The following is a 21,944-nucleotide window of genomic DNA, read 5'->3' as shown; positions in this document are numbered from 1 at the left end:
ATTCTTTAGCAAGGCTGCATCTGATGTCCCACAAGCCTACTTCACTCTTCTTCCCGGTCTAACTACAGTCTTTTTTATTTACATCACCCCATTATCAGCACTGCATGTCTGAAACAAAGGTCAGCTGCACAGCAACCGCATCATAATTCTAGAAAAGGTCTTTCCGCAGATAGTATTATCCGTAGCTTTGAGGTCAAAGAATCAAAGACTCGTCCATTCCCGTCATTTTTGTGTTATGCAACTGCCTATTAATAAATCTTACCTAGATTTACAGACAGCAACATGAAAGTCCTCGATTAGCCTTTGTTGCTTTTCTGTACAACAGTACCCATGAGCCACACACACACATACACACACAGACACACACACATGGTCTAAAATTAGAACCATCTGCCTCCTGATACCTCTGATGTATGACAAGGCATCATACAGTATAACCGATTAAAAGGTCATGTGCTGTAGGAGATACTTTCATGTTTTTAATCGGATTTTAAATAAATCTAAAGAAAAACAGTGAATTGTAATTAGATAACAACAGCGATCAGTAACCTATGCTTAATTGTGTGTGTGTGTCTGTATTGATTTTTAACTAGTAAAGGGCTGGTCTTTGATCTCATCTCTGTTTTTCCCGTTAATGGGACAGTGGTAGAGGTCACACAACACTTTAAACCTGTGAAAAACGCCTGCTCAGCTCAGCAAGATTAGACTGGTAGAGGAAACAAACAACAAAATTACCCCCACAAAAAAAGGGACACATGCAGACTAGAGGACAGCAGCTCTGATGACCTCAATGTTTATGAGCACAACACTTTACAGTTCTGCAGGAATGGCTGAAATGACATCTTGGAACATTTTTGCACATTGACATTTATCCTTGAGGTCACTGAAGTCTTTGTAATTACTATCTGATTATCGCAGGTTTGGAGTGGAAAAGGAACATAGTCAGTGAACTGATAAGTCACAATATGAGGCAACCACCCCAGTGGAGGATCTGCAGTAATGCCGGAGCAGTACTTACGAAGGAAATGCTTCTCCAGTAAGGCGATCTCAAGGTGACCCTTGACCTCATTGAGCCTGTCCGCCTCTGTCCTCTGGTAGTCCTGGATAACAGCAGCCATGGCGATGGACCCTGAACCAGCCTGGACACACAACAGAATAGAAAGTCAAAGTTATATACCACAGGCACCAGACTCTACATACAAACTAAACATAATGTCCCTTACAGGGGACATTACACAGAGGTTTAGCTATTACCACTGTGTTTCTCAAAGCTGTGGGAGTGTACATAACAACAGTTAAAACTCTCTATTCAACCTCTGTAGCTCATTCTTTATACCTCTTCAATCTACACAACAAAAGACAAATACATCTTCCTCATGTTGACAATGTACTGTTCTATTACAACTTTACATTCAACTGAACCTTTGCCTCATGGAATATTGTAATAGTTTGGGCTGTCACTGTGGAATTTGTAAAGTAATCCATAGCTTTCAGAGTGTGTTGAGATCTGGGAGATCCATGAAATGTGCAAAGTCCAATAGAATTGCCAATATTTCATCAGGTGATTTAGAAGTTACTAATGGCTGATCCAATTATATTGCCGGAAGCAGTGCCAGTGCCCTGCAAAGTACTAGAAGAGCTATAACACGGTTATCGATTGTTTACGAAACATTAATAGGGTAGAAGTTTGCACATACAAATACTTTATTTGGAAAAGCAGCAGGTGTAGGACCCAAGGTTAATCCCCAGGCTACATGAGAAAACATTAAAAAGTATCAGTGTGTTTGCAAAGCACGTTTTCAAGAGGTTGACCTAGAAGGCTAGTGCATTTATCAAGACTGAACTATAATACTACAGGGCACATGTGCACATAAAACAGCTCAATATTAATAGCAGAATGACATCACTGCTGCCCAGGTACCATCACAGGTTAAAATTGTCTAGAAATTAGTGAGTTATTCCCATTAACAGCTCAGTAAATCAGCGGTGTCGTGTCCAGCTCCCATTACTCTAGCCTGCACAGGACATTAAACCTCCATCTTCCTGGAAGAACCCCAAAGCCAGGAACAGAGCAGACAGAAGTCAACAATCAAAGTCTCTATGTAAATTGTACACACTCCAACTGCAGCCAGTGCAGACGTTATTCACAAGCTTGTTGAGACAAGGCAAGGCAGAGCAGGTTTTAGGTGGAGGACTGCGCCTAAATCTGTTCCAAGTAACTGCATTTTATACACTTTAAACAGTACAAATAAGGAACAAACACAATTTCACCAGCAGCATTTAAGCAGAAAATGCTAATATAAGAATAGATTGAAAAATTATACACTACAAAATCCAAAATAAAATATAATATACAAACATCAGATTAATCTCTTACCCTACAATAGTAACAGAAGTGCACCTGAAATTCCAGCGACAGGAAGAAGCACTATACACAAAAGCACTGCCTCAAACATGCATCTTGTCTGCTATTTTGTCATTTTAAGTGTTAATGCCATTTGATTTGACATGAAGCAAAGCTCCAAGAGTGAGCTGGAAGTCTCTGAAATCTTCAAGGAACCTGCGTGTTTTTCTGTTGAGCCTGTTCAGCAACCTGACAGCTGCCCTGGGTGGAGTCGAGTCTGTCTGCTTTCTTTTTACAGCTGAATGTTGGATTTCAACATATTTCTCTTATTCATATCTGTTCACTTAGATGCACAATGGACATTAACACTAACTGCAGAGACACACCTTTCTGAATATCATTATGAGGCGTGGAAATTTCATTTATTTTAGTTCATCTGCAACGTATTTCTAGTGTGCCGTGTATATTTTTTCTAAAAACAGAATATGTAGTGCAATAACTACATGACTACAAGGACATGTACAGAATAAGTGACCGAGCTGTTCTTTTTTTATTAATTAAGGCGTTGGAGTACTGACCAGAAGGCTGCGAGTTCGAATCCCAGGACCACTGCTGGGCCTCTGAGCAAGGCCTTTAACTAATTGTACTTGTATAAATGAGACAAATGTAAGTCACCCTGGATAAGAGCATCTGCCAAATGCTGTAAATGTAATAATATAAAAATAATAATAAAAATAATAATTGCAAACCTTCATATATCAGAGTTAACTATAAGAGCCCACTGTCAGATCACTAAAACATCCCAGATTTCGAAAGCTAAAGTTCCTGATATTACAGTCTAGCATTCCCTAGAGTGTCTAGTATGATTTGTCAGTAACTTGCAAATGCACCAACATGGCTAACTAGTAAATCCTAGGAGTCTGAGAGAAAAATAAACCTTAATATATGGTTCAAATCAAAAAACCTAAATGACTAAATGAACAAAAGATATAATGCAAGGATTTACAAAAAGCATTTATAAATAATAATAAAATATGTTATTATAGAATTTAATAAGCAAAAATGGTCTTGGCACTTTCATTACAGACATGAAAGGAAAAGAAATGAAATAGTTTGCTGGCCCAAAAATCAATACCGAATAGCTCAATAATAAAAAAGAAGCGATGAAATAAAATAATAAATTGTGACACACAGCACATTATCCCTGTTTAATGATGCAAAGCTGCAAACAAACAAGATCCTCTGCTTTCCACTGGCAGAGGTTTGCTAATTCACAGCTCACCTAGATGAAGTCCGTGTAGAGCCAAGAGCAACCATAAATTCACATCTTTAACGTCGTTTCCTTCCAGCGAGCTAGCTTTTACGATAGGATAAATTCATCACCGTTTGGTCTGTTAACTGCTTTAGCCGATAATGATGAAGAGTGAAGTTATTACATGGCCATGACCCTGACAAGGCAGGGAGTCAAAACACATAAACGATATGACTACAGACTCCACATGTTGGCACCACTGCATTTAACAGACGTGGCAGATTAAACCCAGATGTTTTCCAATGTATTTACTGTACATTAACAGTTTGGTCAATGACAATCTACACTAGAACGATCGTAGATAGAATACACTGTGTGCAGTTTCAAGGATTGTAATTGGAAATCTCTACAGTTTATATTCCAGGTCAAAGAAAGCCATTCAAGCAAAAAAAAAAAATCTAATCTATTTAAAACTAATTCAATATTACCATAATTCAATATTAAAAGAGACCTTATTACTACATGAAGAAAAGCACAAGCACTTACATTTTCCAATAATCAAACCCAATATGATGTGATTCAACCTCAACAGCTGTCAGCAATTCAGGAAGAGCAGGTTAATCACCACAGTGCACAGTGAACCTGTATTCCTATTATGCTGAAAGCAAATTACTCTGACTCACAGGGTCTCGGACTTCCTCTCCATCTTTAACGGACGCTGGAGGTTTCATCAGGAGATCATCGTTGCATTCACTGTCCGAGGCGTTGGGCGACTCCGCAATGTCCAAGAACTCATCGCGCTTCTGTCCTCTGAACCTTATCTTGTCCAGTCGCTTTAGCATCTTCAGAACACGTTTCTGCGCCTTTATCTTAGCATGGTGGATGGCAACTCTGCAGGGACAAATAAAAGGGAGAATAAACAATACTGATCCAGGAACACAACAAATAATAAGACATTTATGACTGCAACTGAAGGGTGTAGGCAAGGATGCAGAGAGAATGGCATCATGTATGAAAAAGGAAGAAAGAAAGAAAGAAAGAAAGAAAGAAAGAAAGAAAGAAAGAAAGAAAGAAAGAAAGAAAGAAAGAAAGAAAGAAAGAAAGAAAGAAAGAAAGAAAGAAAGAAAGAAAGAAAGAAAGAAAGAAAGAAAAGAGCTGTTATTATGGCATGTTGGTTACTTAAACAGCAACAGATCAAACATAGAAACAAAAAAACCCTCTCCATCAGTGTTCATAAGGTCAGCTCAGAAGAATTATATATTTTAGCGGCCTCAAATGAGCTTTTAGGGTTAAACATGGAGGAGTTTGTTTTCCATTACATCAGTTTACGTCATCCAAAGGTCGTAACTGACTGAATGAAGTATTCTATTTTAATCAACTAGATATGATCAGTGTGCAAGTTACATTCCAAAGAACTTAAATTCCTAGTGCATATTTACTGTTTGCTAAATGTGTTGTTGTGAGTAAAATATGGAAACAATATTCAACTGATTATTCAGTTCCTTAATTATTAATTCATACTAGTTTCTTACATTCTGTTAGATTTACAATAGAGAAAATCTAACCCGTCAATCATACTTGTTGAAAACAAAGCATTTGGCAGCTATTCATTTGTTGTGCAAGAATGTGATTCCAGGGATTGTGAAAAATAGGCAAAAAAAAAAAGTATAAAACAAAACAACATGCAGAGTCAAATGAAAGTTTCCATTTAGGTCATCATTATGATTAAGTGTTAATTACCATGCATGGTATTTACTCTATTTTGTATCCTCTAAACCTGTCTAACATCTAATCAGACAAGGACAGACACGTGAAGAGAGGATAAAAATACCAACCCTGTCTGGGAAAAAAAATTCTCAGTGAATAAAAAGCTCATTAGCAAAGTGTGACAAAGACATGCTCTATTGGCAGAGAGCACAGAAGGAATTCAGGGCTTACTGACAGCCTCACTATTATAATGAGAGCTTTTGAAAAGGAGAAGAAAATCTCTGAACTGGAGGGGAAACTGTCAGTTTGTGGGACAATTTGTATTAGAGAGAGAGAGAGAGAGAGAGAGAGAGAGAGTGACAGAGACATGGGCTGGGTTTCTAACAGCCAGAGTAACATTACTAACTTACAGCCACGTGAAATAGAAGCCATGCTTCCTCTTTTTGAATGAGTCAGCCTGAATGAGAGAAAACCTTTTGCTTAATACCATGTAAACCCCCTGGCCGGATTAATAAATGCAGCTTCATGAATTATGCAAAAAGGCTTTCCGGTTCTCCAAATAAGACAACAAAAAAAGCATTCGCTGGAGCTATAGTTCTCACAGTGGGGTCTGAAACATACACCCATATAGAGCTTTTTTCTTGGAGCTCACCATTAACTATAATTCATTATAATTATTTCAACAATACAATAGCCAACTATTGAATGTAATTTAAACCTACAGATTTAAATCTAACTAAACCTAACTAGAAACAACAAACAAAACTAGGGAAAACAATACTAAGTTAATAATAGTTATAAACTTACAATTTTGGGGGGTTTTGTGAGTGAATAGTTAGATTACATTAATAAAATTTACTTAAACAGGGAAAGCAACAAGGTTTAGTTCACACTGGAAGGGATGAACAAATAAATCGATTAGCTAGCTTACCAAAACAGAAAAAAACTAGTGTGCTCTCCAGTCCCATATTTTGGTTACTGAACAGGTTAAAAAGGGGGTAGTTATGGTGAACTAGTTAGCTAGTTAAGTGTATTAACACAAAAGTGAGCAGGCTAAAAAGTGGTAGTTACTATAATATATAAAGTATGGTGAACTAGCTAGCTAGTTAAGTGTATTAACACAGACTAAGTAAAAAGAATGAGTATTTGGACATGTAACACAGCACATTTGACACAGGTGATTGTGTGTTGTCCTATCAGCATATTATACCATGGCTTTGCTCTGGAATGTATCCGAGAACCCCTGAATACAAAATACAAAATTCAGCATTAAGGTCACTAAAGCAGTCGAGGAATTTTCCACGTTTCAACACACTCTGGAAAAGCTGCAACACAAATCACACAATCACACAGTTTTGCTCTGATCTGGACCATAAGCAAAAGGTGTTTCAGGGCTGATAATAATGACTGAGGCAGCACAAGTGCTGCAGGATAGAAAATAGAAAAACCTTGAAACTCATCTAGAAGCCAGAAACCCACACTGAGCAGAAAACTGAGTGTGGTGTGCCAACTCAGTATTCAGCACAGGTTTGACCTCAGAGCCAAAAAAACCCAGCCTGAGAACAAAGCGTGTGGGCCTGAGTACAGACGCTCCAAAGCTCCAGCTCTGCTCCCCTTTTCTACCTCGAGCAGAAGCACGTGCTTCTCATGATAACGAGTGAACCCACAGAGTACCAGCCTCCTCATCCAGCAACGATCTGCTCTTGGAACGAGTTTTTCCTGAATGAAAAAAAAAGAGGCATTCCCATTTGTTTAGAAGCCAGCGTTCAATATAGAAAAATCTTGAGATATTGGACATCCAGAGCAGCCTAACCTGGCTCGCACACAAGTCACATGTATTTAACACATTTATATAACTACAACATTAATAATTTAATCTTAGCTCGGCGCTATGGTATTATATAGGCAATACAATGGCATATTATATATATCGAACCTTTGCTTATTTTACATATTCTTTATTACTTATTATGTCATGTAATTACTTACTGCCTTGTGTTTATTGTACTTTGATGTATGTCCTTGTGATTTGATGTGCCTAGTGTTGTGACAAAACAATTTCCCTCAGGGATCAATAAAGTACTCCCCTTCTCTCCCTCCATCTCTCCATCCATCCACCTGCCCACCTACATCCCTGCCTACCTCCTCACCCACTGACCCACCCACAGATCCACGCAATAAGGAAGTGTAGAAATGAGTAAATTGTTTTAGGATGGCAGTACAACCCTCTGTGTTTTCCTTCCAGACCCAAATTAAACAGTACAGCTTTGATTGTGGTGGACTGGTTTATTCAAGTTGCTTGGACTATGTGACCTGGCTTAAGACAATTTTAGGAGACGTTTTCCAGCTCATTGGATTTTGGTGCAAATAAGGGCGTGTAAAAATAACAAGATAGAGTTGGGCATTCTTCCACACAGAATTTATGAGAACAGCCCGTTCTTTACTCAGGGAGCCGTTTTCTCACATGGAAATGAACAGAGTGTTGAGTTCCCATGGATTATTGATGAATGTCACTCAGACATGACCTGCCAAGAGAAAAGTGTCACACCATGTAACTTCAGCCTGAACAGTCTAAAACTTCAGACCAGTAATTAAGAATACTAGACAACACACTGCTGGATTATTAGACCAATTCATGGGCTTTTAAAATCTCATCAGCATCTGGAAATACAATCTCGGCCCACCTTTTATAAATCACTAACAAAGCACTCATTGCCACGTTCCAGGCTGTGAGAATGATTCTCTGCTATGAATTTATATCATGTACCTGAACTGGAAACATGTTCTATAACGCCTTATATTACAATGACTGTTGGTGTGAACAGTATGTTGTGTTTTACAGGCAGAGCTGTAATTTATTGATGTGCTCTTGTGAAAGCAATTACTACTGATATATAAAATGGCAATAAAAGCTTCCAGTTTATACTCTTGTTATAAATCAGTTACACTGCCAAACCACTGAGGAGTCCAAAAAAAGGTTTGGGTCTCAAAGTCCATTCTTCATGACAAACCTACCTACATCTATTACCATTTGTTATCATGTAATCGACAATGATTGACGTCACACTGATTCATACATCCTGTATCATTTTATGCTGCATGTCCGCATTTTCATCTATATGACATTACATGTTACACCAACTAACATTTACTTATTGTAAGTCTTGATGTAGTCAATTGGAGCATTATGAGAAATAATGACAACACCTGACAAACACTAGTCTGTCCCAAAAATTCTCATTATTTGCATATCAGACTTTATAAAAGCAAATCAAGGAATGCGCTCCAGCTGTAACAGGCAGCTATATATCACTCTATATCTTAATTTTTTTCTTTAATTATTTTCTTATTACATTTTTTTTTTACATTTTATATTATATTCAGTAAAGCCATTAAAATGATGTTATTCAATATTAAATATACTTTTTCTACTTTGTGGTCATTCTTATAGATTTATCATTATTGACTGTGTATTGATTCCTTGCTTCTTTAATAATGTGCCTTATTATTAATTAGTAATAGTGCAATCAAGTGATACCATACCGAATGTTTAATTTCTATCTAAACATATTTTTTCTTGAGAAAGAGATTTCAAAATGTGTGTGTGTGTGTGTGTTTAAAAGTGGCATTTATTGTTTATTTTCATTTATTTTGAGCCTTGGTTTGTATATTGATCCCTGACTATATGAGGAATGAGCTATGTATAATTAGACTATTGACTGTGTGTACTGTAGAGAATAACATACCCTGCATTTGGAAATGGCATCTAGATGTGAAAAATGAAGTAGTTCAGCTGTTTGACAGCATGATACTATCATTCAATGAGCCTAAGGTGAAGAGTGGCATTTGTGACAAACCCTCTCACGTTAATAACATGGCACCAGTGTTTCTGGATCAGGGGAAGAGATGGTTGTCTTTTAAGTTCTGCATCTTCAGGCAAAATCCGATGCATGTGAATGACACAGAAGACTATTCCTCAATCGTCACCCTCGGTCATGGTCTTGGCGTGTTCCTGCAGCATGGTACCACAGTAATGTGCAGTTTGTTTAATAATTCTGTTTCATTCTATTCAAACACTGCAGCCTACAATAATGCTTCATTTTTAAGAACAAAATCTCAGAGGTAGTCACAAAAATACATGAATAATATGCAAGGCTTGTTAACAGCTTGTCTGCAATGTCTTTATGTATGACATCAAATTAAAGATGACGGGAAATGTCCAATAATAATGTGTAATACTTTACGTCAGGTCACACGCACAACCTGGACATCGAAACTACAAATCAGTTTTTGATTCATTTTGCTCAAAATAATCAGTCACCATCATTATCGTACTGGTGCGAGACGCAAGACTGTATGCATGTATTAGGAAAAATAAATCAAAATAAATAAACTATACAATCAAGAACAGCCCGAACAACAACAATAATCAGAAAGATTATACTTCTTATCTTTATTATCGCATCATTATTATTGGTAATAAATAATAATAATAATAATAAGTGTACGTACTGTTTTACCGTATTATTATTATTATTATTATTATTATTATTATTATTATTTATTACCAATAATAATGATTCGATAATAAAGATAAGAAATATAATCTTTCTGATTATTGTTGTTGTTCTGGCTGTTCTTGATAATAATAATAATAATAATAATAATAATAATAATAATAATAAGCGTACATACTGTTTTACCGTATTATTGTTATTATAATTATTATTATTATAGCGGTACCCATTGCGCCTTTACAGTACAGGTGCCTCGATATGAAGAATGGGCGGGGTCATGAGACTCACTCAGTTTCTCACATTTCTAAAATCACGTTTAATGCAATTTTTTCCCCCTCAGCAATCTAGATAAATGATTTCAGTAAAAGTGTGCAGTATAAATTTTCTATGATGGCGAGATGTGAGATGGGATCACTGTATCCTACACTATAGACTGTATGCAGGCGCTGCTTCTCACCAACACTTCTTTGTTCTCCTGGCGGTGTGATACAGATGTTAGAGGCGGCAGTGGAAAACTTGTACGACCGTCACAGACGCGTTATGCTTGAACGTGAGAGAACATCTGGATGCACGCGACCACGACGCAACCTGAAATACCTTTCTTAAATTCCAAAAATATTCAACAGGCTAGGGTAGGTAAGGTATGATAATATGTCGATAACAGATCATAGGACATGGCTTAGGCATTTCATTCATTGTCCCTATTTCTGGTTTAGACTAGTTTACGTGGGCATAACCCACGAAAACTATTATAATGTATGCGCCCTGACAGTTATTCTGCTCGAGGCTGAAGCAATGCACGGGGGAATCAGGTTAAATGCAACAGGAAGCGTTGTACCTATAAGCATGCACGGATCTGAAGAAACAGAATACTGAAGTGTAGAGGTCAAACAAGACAAATGCAAAGCTTTGTGGTCAGCCAGACATCAACACCGGGATGAGAGACCCGACTAGAAGAGATACAGTGTTTCTCACTCACCCTGCACGGAACCTGTAACAAAGTTGCATCAACAAGAACGGCAGGAATATCCGAGCTTTGTCTCCTTCCGTCACCAACTCGTCCGGGAAATCCGCCTTCTGCACGCTTAGCGTTAACTACAAACACCAAATCTATCAAAAAGCAGTCCCCATAGAAAAATGCAGGCTTCCGCTTTGACAGGAATATACATGAGGAAAGGCTACATCCCCTCTAGTCAAGGCCCGTTGATGGTCGGTTTCAGTCTGTTGCTGATTGCTGAAGCGATAACGTCACCGGAAGTGACATCAGCGAGGCGGAAAGGTTCCCTTAAAGGTATCAAGATTCGAAGAACTCTATTAATCTTTGCCATGTTACATTTGCTCTAACAAAAAATTGAAGAGAGAAAGAAAGAAGTATATGCTCTATTCAAGCAGAAACAAGTAAATATAACCCGAAAAGTAGAATAAACAAATACTAGTATACAAATAATAGTGTAGAACTGAAATATTGCACACAAGGGTTTTTAAATTGGTGATCATTTTTATAAGTGATAATGGTGAAGTATTGTGCATGAAAGATAATGGTGAAGTTGTATTGTGCATGAAAGATAATGGTGAAGTATTGTGCATGAAAGATAATGGTGAAGTATTGTGCATGAAAGATAATGGTGAAGTATTGTGCATGAAAGATAATGGTGAAGTATTGTGCATGAAAGATAATGGTGAAGAATTGTATTGTGCATGAAAGATAATGGTGAAATTGTATTGTACATGAAAGATAATGGTGAAATTGTATTGTGCATGAAAGATAATTGAAATTGTATTGTACATGAAAGATAATGGTGAAGTATTGTGCATGAAAGATAATGGTGAAATTGTATTGTGCATGAAAGATAATGGTGAAGTATTGTGCATGAAAGATAATGGTGAAATTGTATTGTACATGAAAGATAATGGTGAAATTGTATTGTGCATGAAAGATAATGGTGAAATTGTATTGTGCATGAAAGATAATGGTGAAATTGTATTGTGCATGAAAGATAATGGTGAAATTGTATTGTGCATGAAAGATAATGGTGAAATTGTATTGTGCATGAAAGATACTGGTGAAGTATCTAATGTGTACGAAACGCCCATAATTACTATTGCACAAATGATGGATTATTGCACATGAAATTGCACATGAGCTTTTGAAACTCCGAAATACAGAGCCCTTCTAAAACACAGGGAATGTTATAGTGAATAATATCACGGAAGAAGAGCTTCAAACATCGAGTGTCACATTGCTTGTTTATAAGAGTTTACAAAGTAACGATAAAATATTATTAGACCTTAGTAGCTACACCACAACTTTGCAACAAATTATCACAGACAAACAGGTTTTTAGCGGCTACTACTGGCACTAAGGCACAACACTCACTGAAGATATCATCTTTAGTACAAAACACCAGCTGATATATTCTTTAACACGACAGTACTTTAATTACAAACGAAATATAAAGCTCTTGTTCTAGTCCCCGTGGAAACAGTGTACACATGACGCAGGTTCCCTCACAGCATGAGGGAGAAATTAGATCTTGTCTACAGATTTACCTGCAAACGACATGAGCGCCATCTAGCGGCAAAGATATTGACATGGCTGGAAATAACAGTTATGTACACCGATCAGACAACATTATGAGCAGTGAGAGGTGATGTGAATAACACTGATGATCTCCTCATCATGGCACCTGTTAGTGGGTGGGATATATTAGGCAGCAAGTGAACATTTTGTCCTCAAAGTTGATGTGTTAGAAGGTGGAAAAATGGGCAAGTGTAAGGATTTGAGCGAGTTTGACAAGGGCCAAATTGTGATGGCTAGTGGTGAACAGGAGTCAGGGTCAAGGCTCATTGATGCACGTGTGGAGTGAAGGCTGGACCGTGTGATCCGATCCAACAGACGAGTTACTGTTGCTCGAAGAATTGCTGAAGAAGTTAATGCTGGTTCTGATAGAAAGGTGTCAGAATACACAGTGCATGACGGGTCAGGGCTGTTTTGGTAGCAAAAGGGGGACCAACAGAATATTAGGCAGATGTTATCCCTGGTCGGTGTATTTATTTACTTCATTGGCATTGATCCTGTCAAATTTTTCTTCCCAAAAGTCGTATGTTATCATTAAGACTGAACACAGAAACAGCTGGAATAGAGTCAGCAGCTGCGAACACACAAGGTTTACTTTATCAATTACTAATTAGACTTAAAGGTAGACATACTTAATTCATAATAAATTAGAAATCCTGCAGTATTGAATGTGGTAGTGTAAATGTGCCAAATATTGATAGTAAAAATTTTGTAGTATTCAAAACTCAGCATCTCTGGTGAAGACAGAAAACCCGATCATTTCTATAAAAACATTTCCTGATGTTTATTTACAGTCTATGATTTCAGTGCAAACATGAATTTACAACTTTCACATCTGTATCCAGTGTCTGACTGCCTATAAGCAAATTGAATTAAAACTGAGAATACGCTTATTACAAACCAAAGGAAACTGTTTCAAGAACAGAGTAAACCAGAGAACAGTCCTTTTTCATAATTTCCTTAGTCACGTCCCCTGTTACAGTTCTAACAAGTTTTATGTCACGTTATATTCTCCTCCATTCTACTAATAATGTTTGGCCCATAATTTACCCAAAATCAACAACAAAAATAAAAGAAAAAATGAAACACTGTTGGAATTGGAGAAAAAATAAGTTAATTTCTCTTTCATGTGGCTTCGCCTTGAACTGATTCGCAGTTTCATTTTGGCATTACATCCACAGCAACCAAAAGCAAAGAAGGAGATGAACAAACATAAAATGCTCCCTGAAGCAGTTAATGAAGGAAGAGAGGTTATTTATCATTTTTGTTTTGCAGAGCCCAAAAATCCTATATGAAAATGAATCGAAGGACTGCACGTTTCTCTTAAACATTACAATTAAGGCATGCTCTACAAATTCTACTTAAAACACTGTATGGTTTGGATTTGTTCTTTAGAGCATCACAGTATGTTTGAACCAGTGCTGGACTCCTTCATTTGACTAAAACTCAGGTGAACACTGGAACAGTCCACAGTCATTTAGATGGTCACAATGTTCAATAACAGCAAACAAAAGTAAACATTCAATATTGACAAATTCTTACAGGGGAAAAAAATTACAACCAATTATACAAATCCTATAAACAGCAATGCAAAATACATTCTGTACATACTACATTTTATAGACTGATTAAGTCTGTGAAAGGAGTTTTTTTGATTATGTAATTATGGCAGTCCAGGCCTAGAGCAAGTATGGACAATACTACGCTGGGTTGTTGATTCCAAAACATTCATCCCAACATCATTATAACATATCCTGGTCAGATCTGAGTGGTATGTTAGGGTCTGTAGTTCCCAGATGCAGCTTGGTTAAAAATAACATTTTCCAGTTTCTTCCCTTTTTCTCTTGCAAATAGAAAAAAGTTCTGGAGCAATACTGTTCTCCATAGGAGCATAGTGATCTGCAGCTGGTAGCCATCCTTTGGATGAGCGTCCAGAACAGCTACATTTCAGCTTCAGATTGAGGTTTCATTGCTTGCACTAAGACAGAAAGAGAAAGAGAGGTAGAGTCAGGTAAGCCGTACTGACAGGCACATCTAAAGCATCAAATGTAGACATGTCTTACAATATAAAACACCAAATATACAGAGTAAATTAGTAAGAAGAATGCACTAAACCACTTCCCACTGCATTCTGAAGGCAGGTTGGTGTGCACAGGTGGGAGTGTAAATACATAACAAGAGTCACATAGACTAAACTCATATTTTTGTTTCATGCTCTTAACATTTTCTTAACATTATATTTCCACTATTGCCCTAACCAAACTGACAGTAATACATCAGTGTGTCTTAAAATGATATTTCACGTCATTCATGTTTGATCCATTTAAAAAGGATTTTTAAAAACATTTTTCTGGTCCTTTGCCAATTTTCACCCACTATCCAGTTCTCCTCTGTCACATGACAGCTAACAACCATGGAGGATGAGGGCTAGCATGAGACATGCAGTTCTGCTGCTCATAGGATAGCTGAAGGCATTTGGAGGAGATGCTATGCCCTCATACATATACATAAGCTCACAGACACCTGCTGGAAAAGGGACAGAGTATTGCTATCCTTTCCTTCCAGACAGCAGGACCAGTTATACTCTATTGTACTCTGCCAGTGGATGGCTATGGCACTTTGCTCCAGAAAGGCTTATTCTGTCCAAAACAAAACATCAAAGTTACCAACATCAAAAATTGAGAGTTAATGGCATTACTGACTCTGAGTCTGTGCCTTCCTCCACAAACACGGGACTTGTGCTGGGCTCCATTGTGACCATGTTTAGTGTGTTGGTGACTGGAAGAGTTGAAGCTTCAATAATGACACCGTCAGTCTTAGTGCCACAGCGTAGGCCTTCATTTGACCCTATTGAGGGACTCTTATATGAAATGGTGGGGGAGTTGTAGTCCCCCAGCTTCTCCCGTAAACGGTTCTTTAGGTTCTTGTCGGTCAGTGGAGGAGGATATGTGATTTTGTTCTTTAAAATGCCTAAAGTGGAAGAGAAGGAAATGGAAATGATGGATGGTGGAGAAAGAAGAGAAAAAAATGTTGATTAGAGACCTTTTTAAGATGTAGGAAAGGAGACCTGTGCCAGGCCTGTGAACCTGAAAAGGCAGAAACCTTGACTGAGGCACCTGAGCTCAAGATCAAGCTGTGAGGTTGGTATGCTTCCCAGTGTACCACCTATCATTCACACACCATATGGCCAAAAATGTGTGGACACCTGACCATTACACCCATATGTCAGCCTTTCCCAAACTGTTATCACAAAGTAGAAAACACACAGTTGTCTAGAACAGGGGTCATCAATCTTATTCAACCTCTTATTCAACCTCTGCATCCTCATTTGGCATAAAAGTAAATGACCTTTCTAATGCTCTTGTGGCTGAATGGCCAAATACCAACAGCCATACTACAAAATCTAGCTTATTACATGAGACTATATTTAGTCCAAAAAATGGACTAAATCTAGAATGGGATGCTCAACATGCACATGGCTGTATTCATCTGGTGTCCACAAACATTAGAACATACATTGTATTTTTTGTGTCATTCATGTAATGTGTGATTTCTGTATATTAAGGCTTTCATATTTTTTAAATCAAACATTTATAAAACATAATAAAACATTTTTAGCCTAACATTTGGGGAAGAAAACAGGACACCACAGGAAATGCACATGTAACCTGAACATAATCTACTGAAGCACTATTTGCAACTATAAAAACTTATTATTTTATTATGCATCTAATATTTTCTAAATTAGGAGAAAATATCCAGCAAATGTAAATGGGAGAGGCAGGAACAAAGGAACAGCTCAAATTTCTATTACACACTCCTACTAGGCTCTCTTTCGCCAGACCCTTTTATTCGAAATCAATAATAATTTTGTTTTTCTGAAGTACCCGAAGCCACCATGTGTGTATGTGTGTGTGTCTGACCTTTTCTGGGCAGCTGGGTGCTGCTTGGTTGGCTGGGAGGGCCATCGCTTGGCGAAAGATCTCCATTTGGACTGAGCTTATTGGACTGCTGGAGCTCCACAGTGGCTTTGGTCTGCACTCTCAGTTTATCCGAGCCACCAGTCCCCTCTCTCTCATTGGCTATGGGGTGCTCTACTGACCAGCAGGGCTTCACATGATTTAACACAGCATCAACTACAAAAATTACGGAGAACAGTGAACTAATTACAAATAGAACAAATTACTAATTACAAAGCATCCACAACACTGTACCAAGCACAGTATATGGTCAGAGTGGTCAGATTCTTTCATGTGAATTTTGTTTTTTATTTCATTTGAAATTTGCAAAATTTTGTTGTTTTCATGAGCATGTATTTACCCATAATAATTAACATTTTTGTTAATTAAGTCCCACAGTATACTGTATGTGCTCAGAACACTGGGTATACAGCGTCCTTGTTGGAAAAGAAACAGATTGTAACTCAGCTGCATTTAACAGATATAAAAAATACACAAACTGTATTATTAATATTATTAAGCAAAATCAGGAACATAATTTTTATAAAAAGTCTGGAAATGTTGGGTGTTTTTCCAGAAAAAGGACTCACGAGCACAGATAATATTTTAGTACATGTATGGTTTACCTGACTTACATTAGATGGCAGCACATAACATAAAACCTCAAATAAAATTCTTAAAAATGGAAACATGGTAATCCAAATAGTGCATGATTAGTTAAGTAGTGCTTTTACCATCCTGTGTCTGTGTGAAACCCAGGGCTAAGTGTGTGGAAGTGTCAGTAACTCCTGATTGAATTGTTTCTGACTGAACATAAGCAGTACCGTTAGGAGTGCTGTGCACTGGACTCCTCTCATTATTCCACTTAGGCTTGGGTCTCTTCTTCTCTTCTTCACTATCCGATGAGTGGGATGAAGCATACAAGCTGTTGTGCTCATCCACTGATTGTTCACTGTCTGAATCAGAGTCTGGGCAGTATGTGGAAATACACATAACACAACACAGTGGTGAAAGTTGAGTCTCTATAACAGCATCATTAATGGGAATAATACAAATATCCTGATTTGTTTAATGAAACACTGATGGAGTAACTTGATCCATGGTTCAGATTATGATGATTATAATGACCATTATTATGAACCATAATACAACTACAGTAAAAAAATAGTGAATTATTGTACTATACAAAGTTGTCTCAAGCTCAAAAGAAATTATGCAATGGAGCAATTGACAAAGAGCAAATAAGACTTTTTTCCATACCTTCTCTTCTTTTGCTCTTTTTGAAGCTTAAAGAAGAGTCTCCACCACACTGGGATTTTCTGCTGCTCTTGGAACTACTGTACTTCTGCTCTCCCCTAAAGATCACACAGGTCAAAAGTAGAAATACATACATCCATATTCATTTGCTTGACATAACGTCCTAAAAATATACTGGTGGTCCTACTTGAACTGTGATATTGATATTGACTGATTTCAACATTATTTGCTACACAAACACAATTTGAAAAACACACTGGGAGTTTGTACTGAGACAGCGGTTACAGCTGGAGGCTAAATATCTCATTTATTAGCCTTGAGTCCATTTGTAGTAACATATCCACTTTCATATTTTACCAATTAATTTGCTATTACAGTTTCAGTATCCGTGAATAAGCACTCAAGGACATTGCATTTTTTTTTTAAATCTTTCTGCAATGTTTGCTTCAGAGACATACCCATCCATAAGTGAGGAGAGAAGGCACTACCTGTGTGTGTAGCCGATGTAGCTGCTCCCGTGGCTTTTGCCTGATCGGGCTGAGTTCTGCAGGGACACTGTGGACTCTCCGAACGGAGTACGGTACAGACAGCCGTCCTCTGTGTATACGTTTCCGTTGAAAGAGCGCTGGACAGAAATCAAATGATCAGGGTTCTCTGTAATAATTGGAGCCACATAAGTGGAGCTCTGTGCACAACAGGTGATCTAGAGCCGACTCTTGATCCCACTTACAGTGAGCATAGTGGTATGGGTGGTGGTGGACTCCTCCGTTGGTAACTTCTTCACACCAAAGACAGTCTTCAGGTTCGTCCTCACATCTTTGTTGAGTATACAGTGAAAGAAAAATATACAAATACCCTGCAAGGAGAAGCAAGCGTAAGCAATAGATGGCCAGCTCTGACATCCTGACATCACTTACACAATTTAAGCATGCATGATTCAAAACAGCTAAACTTACAAGAAAACTATCTATAACATTGTTTCAGTATGGCTGCTAAGTACTACAGACACGACCAAGCCTTGTCATCTTTCTATACAGAATAAAAAGAAAAATCTACAGTTATGTGAAACTCAAGGCAAATAACTGGATTAACCTGCCAAGCATGTTCTCTATACCAGACCTCAGGAGGTATAGTGTCATACTGTATATTACCTGCAGGCAGCTGAGGATGGCGAACAGGTAGTGGAAGGTGAGCACATCACTGTTCACAGCCATCAGGCAGAGCAGCCAGGTGGCACTGATGAGCAGCAGCAGCAGGATGGCCATACGCAGAGCAGAGCTACAAAAATGCAATGGATAACAAGACATATAGAGCTATAAAGAATTTGTAAGTCCAGGCAATTGAAACAGGATAACGTTTGATTAATGCAGGTGAGATACAGAAAGTGTATTTTAGCCAGAAAACCACTGCACTGATAAAAATACAGCTCTTACATCGCTCCTGAAGTCTCACTCTGACGTCTCTGTCCACAAGAAGCCTTCGCTGCCAGCCCAAATATTACAATGTTTATCTGAAAACAAAAGGGTATTAATTTCCATTAATGGGCCTTGTTTATTAAACTTTCAATAAAGGTGTGTGTGAGTGTTTTTGTTAAAAGAAAAAAAAAACGGAACAAAAAATTTCAGGCACGAATTATAAATGTTTTGGGAAAACTGATTTTTTTTTAGTCACATATAAAGTGCATTCACAGCACAGTTGATTTATATTTAGAAATGCCCACAATGAACTGAAATGACAGAATGATGAGTAAACAACTAAATCTTCCAGTAAGTCACTTTGGGCACTACATTTCAGCTACAACAGACTCTTTCCCTTTTATAGGGCAGCATTTCTTTGGTCCAGATTTAAAAAGTAGACTTATTTGTGCAAATGTATAGATTTCCTTTGCACTGCTTTCATTCACGTCATTAACACACAAACGTTTTACTAAATTATTGTGTCTAACTGCAATGTATATATAAATTAATCTGTATAATATTTAATATGTATATAAATTTGCAGCAGCCATTTATAAGATCTAAATCCAATCAGTGAATTTAAGTGAGACTCCTTACACTGAAAGTTTCAGGGTATTTTTCTTCAACTAACTGGATTTTCATTGCATAAATGAAAGAGACAGAAAGACTTACTGAATCTCTCTCTCTCTCACTCTCTCTCTCTCTCTCACACACACCCACACACACACTAACCAGCACTACAAAAGCGATGGGTCCTGTGATGCTCCAGATCAGAGTGTCATGAACAGAAAGCCAGCAGAAGTCTGGATTCCCATAACCCTGAGGATCCAATCCAACAGCCAGACCTTAGTAAGAGGGAACGTTAGAGAGACAAAGACAGAGAGACCGAGAAGGGAGAGAGAAAGAGAAAAAGAGAGGGAAAAGAGAACAAAGGGAAGAGAGGGGAAGAAGGGGGGAGGGAGGATGAAGAAAGGGCAAGAGAAATGAAGAGTAACAGAAAAAGTGAAAGACAGAGAGAGAAACAGAGAGAAAAACATTAATAGTGCATTTGAGGGTGTCTTGATTATTTTTAACAATTTTACACATATATATATATCTAAGAGTATGAGAATAAGATTCTACGTCTGCACTGATATCTGCCTCACCTGTGATGATGGCAGGAAAGCCCCAGCCAATGGCGTAGTAGAATCTCATTTGGCCATGGTTGACATTGCGCATCTCTGTCAGCATGCGGTAAATGTGCAGCCCCTCCACAAACATCCAGGCGAATGTACACATATAGGAATAGTGCAGCAGAATGGCCACCACTGTACACACAAACTAGACATACAAGACAAGTGAATCAGCACACTGTTCCATAACAAATCATCCAGTACATTTGCTTGTAATAACAAAAATTCCATTATATTGCTCTTTCACCGGCTGTGTGGCACTGATGAAAATTTTATCTGAACTAAGCAACAGACGCAAAATTTAAAAGCAGAGAGGCTTGTGAAGTGTTATCTAAATGTTAAATGTTTTTAGATTTTATGCAGTGTTCTGAAATTAAAACTCAAGCAGAATAGCAGTAAGTGTATGAGAGACTTCTTCTTTCGGCTTTTCCCTTCAGGGGTCACCACAGCGAATCATCTCTCTCCATCTATCTTCTGCATCCTCAACACTAGCTTCATATCCTCATGTCCAACATTCTCCTACCAATATACTCACTCTCCCTCCTCTGAACATGTCCAAACCATCTTAATCTGGCCTCCCTAACTTTGTCCCCCAAACGTCCAACATGAGCTGTCCCTCTGATGTACTCGTTCCTAATCCTGTCCAACCGTGTCGCTCCCAAAGAGAACCTCAACAACTTCAGCTCTGCTACCTGCAGCTCTGACTCCTGTCTCTTCCTCAGTGACACTGTCTCTAAACCATACAGCATGGCCGGTCTCACCGCTGTCTTGTACACCTTCCCCGATATTTTTCGATCATACAGAACTCCCAACACCTTTCTCCACCCACTCCAACCTGCCTGCACTCACTTCTTTACCTCTTTCCCACACTCTCCATTACTCTGGACTGTTGACCCCAAGTACTTAAACTCCTGTACCTTCTTCACCTCTTCACCCTGTAATCTTATTTCGCATGATTAAATTTGGCAATGTTTTACGCCGGATGCCCTTCTTGATGCAACCCTCTCTATTTATCCGGGCTTTGGACCGGCACAGAAGTCACTGGACTGTGACCCCCATGGCTAGATTCAGTAAGTGTATGAGAGAAATGTCTAAAAAGTACAGAAAGTAAATGTACTGAAGCAAGGAAGAAGGTTATTACTTTAAATAAAACACCTTAAATTTCTAATGTTTTATATTTTCTAATGTGGCAAGAAATGGATGAAAACAATACAGATATACAGAAACTTACAGTCAAATGCTGACTGAAAAATTATATTAAGGTGATGAAAAAACTACAATTCAAATTTTTAACATTTAAATAATAATACATATTTAAATAAAACTATTAAAGACCAGAATGAAAAACTCCTTAAATTCCATCCAACCCATCAAGATACACACACACACACACACACACACACGCAAACACACACATACATGAACACACACACAACCCAGAAATTTTCCAGTCAAATAATAAATCTGGTATTCCAAGGATTGTATTTGATCACTTACAGGGCTGTCAGTTTGATTGATGCCAGTGAGGAAGATGAGCTCAGAGAGGAAGATGGCTGCCACCAGGTTTTTGTGGATGCTGTGCAGGTTGGAGCGCAGTTTACGCAGAATGGCCAATAGCAGGAAGGTGACAAGGAGGGCCACCAGGGAGGCGGAGACAGTAGTGTAGGTCACCACCTTCAGGGGCAAGACATCTCCATGCTA

General features: G+C 38.1%; 2 protein-coding genes across 8 annotated transcripts in view; both read right to left on the bottom strand.

Moving 5' to 3' along the window:
• The window catches only part of gramd4b (GRAM domain containing 4b), a 30,147-nt gene extending 19,082 nt beyond the window's left edge, over positions 1-11,065 (bottom strand). For 2 of the 7 annotated variants that reach the window (XM_058397050.1, XM_058397051.1), the window contains exons 1-3: positions 10,800-11,065; positions 4,280-4,487; positions 1,019-1,139 (exon numbers count right to left, since the gene is read on the bottom strand). In XM_058397050.1, coding sequence (XP_058253033.1) covers positions 1,019-1,139; positions 4,280-4,487; positions 10,800-10,828 — 358 coding nt within the window. In that variant the 5' untranslated portion in view covers positions 10,829-11,065. Of the gene's footprint in view, positions 1-1,018; positions 1,140-2,377; positions 2,596-4,279; positions 4,488-6,926; positions 7,007-9,049; positions 9,085-9,168; positions 9,316-10,799 lie in introns of those variants that run through there. The other 5 variants (XM_058397054.1, XM_058397053.1, XM_058397052.1 and 2 more) reach the window with 5 other exon arrangements.
• Positions 11,066-12,977: 1,912 nt separating this feature from the next.
• celsr1b (cadherin EGF LAG seven-pass G-type receptor 1b) overlaps positions 12,978-21,944 on the bottom strand; it is a 45,654-nt gene continuing 36,687 nt past the window's right edge. The window contains exons 24-35 of the mRNA XM_058397144.1: positions 21,741-21,941; positions 20,217-20,391; positions 19,804-19,916; positions 19,048-19,124; positions 18,766-18,892; positions 18,345-18,470; positions 18,103-18,239; positions 17,618-17,712; positions 17,182-17,325; positions 16,322-16,534; positions 15,101-15,368; positions 12,978-14,376 (exon numbers count right to left, since the gene is read on the bottom strand). Of these exons, the coding sequence (XP_058253127.1) occupies positions 14,352-14,376; positions 15,101-15,368; positions 16,322-16,534; positions 17,182-17,325; positions 17,618-17,712; positions 18,103-18,239; positions 18,345-18,470; positions 18,766-18,892; positions 19,048-19,124; positions 19,804-19,916; positions 20,217-20,391; positions 21,741-21,941 (1,701 nt within the window). The 3' untranslated portion in view covers positions 12,978-14,351. The remainder of the gene's footprint in view (positions 14,377-15,100; positions 15,369-16,321; positions 16,535-17,181; positions 17,326-17,617; positions 17,713-18,102; positions 18,240-18,344; positions 18,471-18,765; positions 18,893-19,047; positions 19,125-19,803; positions 19,917-20,216; positions 20,392-21,740; positions 21,942-21,944) is intronic.

The sequence above is a fragment of the Hemibagrus wyckioides genome, linkage group LG08 (assembly GCF_019097595.1).
Source record: "Hemibagrus wyckioides isolate EC202008001 linkage group LG08, SWU_Hwy_1.0, whole genome shotgun sequence".
Taxonomy (NCBI): Eukaryota; Metazoa; Chordata; class Actinopteri; order Siluriformes; family Bagridae; genus Hemibagrus; species Hemibagrus wyckioides.
This window is presented reverse-complemented; position numbering and strand designations above follow the sequence as displayed.